A 2,564-nucleotide genomic window follows, 5' to 3' on the forward strand; every position below is an offset into this window, starting at 1 on the left:
AGCATTCGCAACATTGAAACACTCGCAACATTGAAACATTCGCAACTTGGAAACACTCGCAACATTGAAACACTCGCAACATGGAAACATTCGCAACATAGAAACAATCGCAACATTGAAACACTCGCAACAAAGAAACGTTTGCAACATGGTAACACTCGGTACATTGAAACACTCGCAACATGTAAGCATTCGCAACATGGATTAACTCGCAACATGGAAACATTCGCAACATGGTAACATTCGCAACATAGAAACAATCGCAACCTGGAAACAATCGCAACATGGAAACACTCGCAACATTGAAACATTCGCACCATGAAGCTTCTAGATACTGGACTGAACTGTGACTTGTTACATGTTAGACAAGGACAACTTCAGGAAAAAATGACAGGGAAGAATATTTCAGTGAGAATCAAAAGAAAAGTATGCCAAACAAGCTTCTTCAGACCAATTCGATGTTCGGAGCAAATTCAAGCAACTAAGCAAATATTTACAATCTGAAAATCTACACTAATGGCTCAATAGACTATGCAACAAAAAGAAATGGTGCGCCAGTGACTGTTTATAATAAAGATGGTCTGGCACACAAAAAAACATTTGTAGGTAAATGAGGTAGCAGTATGGATACCAAAATAAGGGCAATGAAAATGGCATTGGAGTGGCTTGATACCTCTAACAAGAGGACGGAAACAATCGTACTAACAGAGAGTATGGCCATGGTTGACGTGATGGAAGGTGTGAAGAATGACGATGGAGAAAGTATAAGGAAAAACAACTTCAGCATAACAGATGCAAGTAGGTTTTGCCCGTTCCAATTAGCAAAAAAGAAAAGGAAATGGACAAAGAAACAAGATTTCGATTCGGACATCACATGTCCCTCAGAAGCTATGAAGCGAGGATGGGCCTTACAGACGACGATAGAGGTCGAGGATGTGGAGAGGGAGTTGAAAGAGTACCACACTTATGGCTGGAGTGCCAAACGCTGAAGATGGAGAGACACACATGTGGTCTGGAGAAAGATTGGCAGAACTTACAAAAAGGCTAATGGAAGCGGCAAAGCTGGTGGAAGCAATACTTGGAAGGCTAGATGGCCTATGAGCAACTACTACCACTACTACTACTATTACTACTACTACTACTACTACTACTACTAATACAGCAACAACAATAAGGACACAGCCTGTTAACCATCAGACAGGGTTTATAGTTTACGAGCGGATTAACTCGCATAAACTGCCAGCAATTATGCTCCAGTTTGAAGATTCTTTTGGGAAAGTTGAAAATTTTGTTTAAATCTAATTTATGTTAACTGAAGTAGAAAAAAATGCATCCTGCCGTGAGCAAAATAAAGCAAGCAGGCAGGCTGGCAAGTAAGAGACCCTGCCCGGAAAGAAATCATTTTTCTTATTAATTAGCACGGATTAACTGCATGCATGCAAAGAAAGAAACAAGACGTCAAGATACGTAACTACCAGCATTAAAATAATTAATGGTTATGTGGCAGCCACAAACGCTTCAAAACGTCAGAAACATAACAAGGGGAATGACACAACAACAACATCATTTTAGTACCAAACGCTATATGATAACAACGACAACAAAAGACACGTTTTAACGACAACATCAACAATACAACAGCAATATTGCAATAAAAACCTAACAACAATATATCAACAACAGAAGCAATAGCACTACAACAACAGCCAACATCAACACACTCAACAATGAAAATGATCCAACCCTTATCATCATATGCAGTGGAGTGTGTGTACATACACTCCACGCACACAAACAGTGTCACACGCACACAAACAATTTCACACGCACACAAACAGTGTCACACGTACACAAACAATCACATCGTCACACGTACACAAGTAGGTAGGTGTAGAGCAAGCTAGTGTGTATGTGAACATGCTACTCGTGAATAACAGCATAAATTTTTTTTAATAGAATTACATAACCCAATAAAGAATCGCTGACTTTGACTATATTTACAATTAGAGCACATTTACGCTGTTTACTGCTTTGTTACTTCAATGAGGCTGATCATGGTGACGACAACGACGACGATGGTGTTGGTGGTGGTAGTAGCGGTGGTTGTGGTGAATGTGGTAGTAGTGGTGATTGTAGTAGTAGTGGTGGTTGTGGTGGTGGTGGTGATTGCAGTAGTGGTGATTGTTGTGGTGGTGATTGTGGTGGTAGTATGGTTGTAGTGGTGATTGTGGTAGTAGTGGTGATTGTGGTGGTGGTGGTGATGTTGATGGTAGTAATGACGAAGATGATGATGAGGAGGGTAATAACGATGATGAGGACCATGACGACGACGACGATGATTAACGACCTTACATCTCATGCTTTAAAATGAGATTTCCTCTTCTGCTTTTTTTTGTGATTTATTTGCATTGTTGTTAGTTTCATCCAAACAAAAAATATTTGTGTACGTTTTGGTTTTCTATACGTTGGTTGTTGTTGTTTTGTCTAAATTGTTGTTAGTATGGTTGCTTTTGTTTCAATGGTTGGTGTTATTGTTGTTGTTTTGTTTTAAATGTTGCTAGCGT

The 2,564-nt window shown here is 39.6% G+C and overlaps 2 protein-coding genes across 2 annotated transcripts in view; both read left to right on the forward strand.

Moving 5' to 3' along the window:
* The window catches only part of HELRODRAFT_171342 (hypothetical protein), a gene marked incomplete at both ends in the record, with an annotated part of 1,174 nt that extends 670 nt beyond the window's left edge, over positions 1 to 504 (forward strand). The window contains 2 exons of the mRNA XM_009018067.1: positions 3 to 184; positions 332 to 504. Of these exons, the coding sequence (XP_009016315.1) occupies positions 3 to 184; positions 332 to 504 (355 nt within the window). The remainder of the gene's footprint in view (positions 1 to 2; positions 185 to 331) is intronic.
* A 119-nt stretch (positions 505 to 623) lies between these two features.
* On the forward strand, positions 624 to 989 carry HELRODRAFT_171343 (hypothetical protein; the record flags this gene model as incomplete). Its single annotated transcript, XM_009018068.1, has 1 exon — positions 624 to 989. The coding sequence occupies one exon, from the start codon at positions 624 to 626 to the stop codon at positions 987 to 989; it is 366 nt and encodes a 121-aa protein (XP_009016316.1).
* Positions 990 to 2,564: the final 1,575 nt, after the last annotated feature.

The sequence above is a fragment of the Helobdella robusta genome (assembly GCF_000326865.2).
Source record: "Helobdella robusta unplaced genomic scaffold HELROscaffold_20, whole genome shotgun sequence".
In the NCBI taxonomy this organism is placed as follows: domain Eukaryota; kingdom Metazoa; phylum Annelida; class Clitellata; order Rhynchobdellida; family Glossiphoniidae; genus Helobdella; species Helobdella robusta.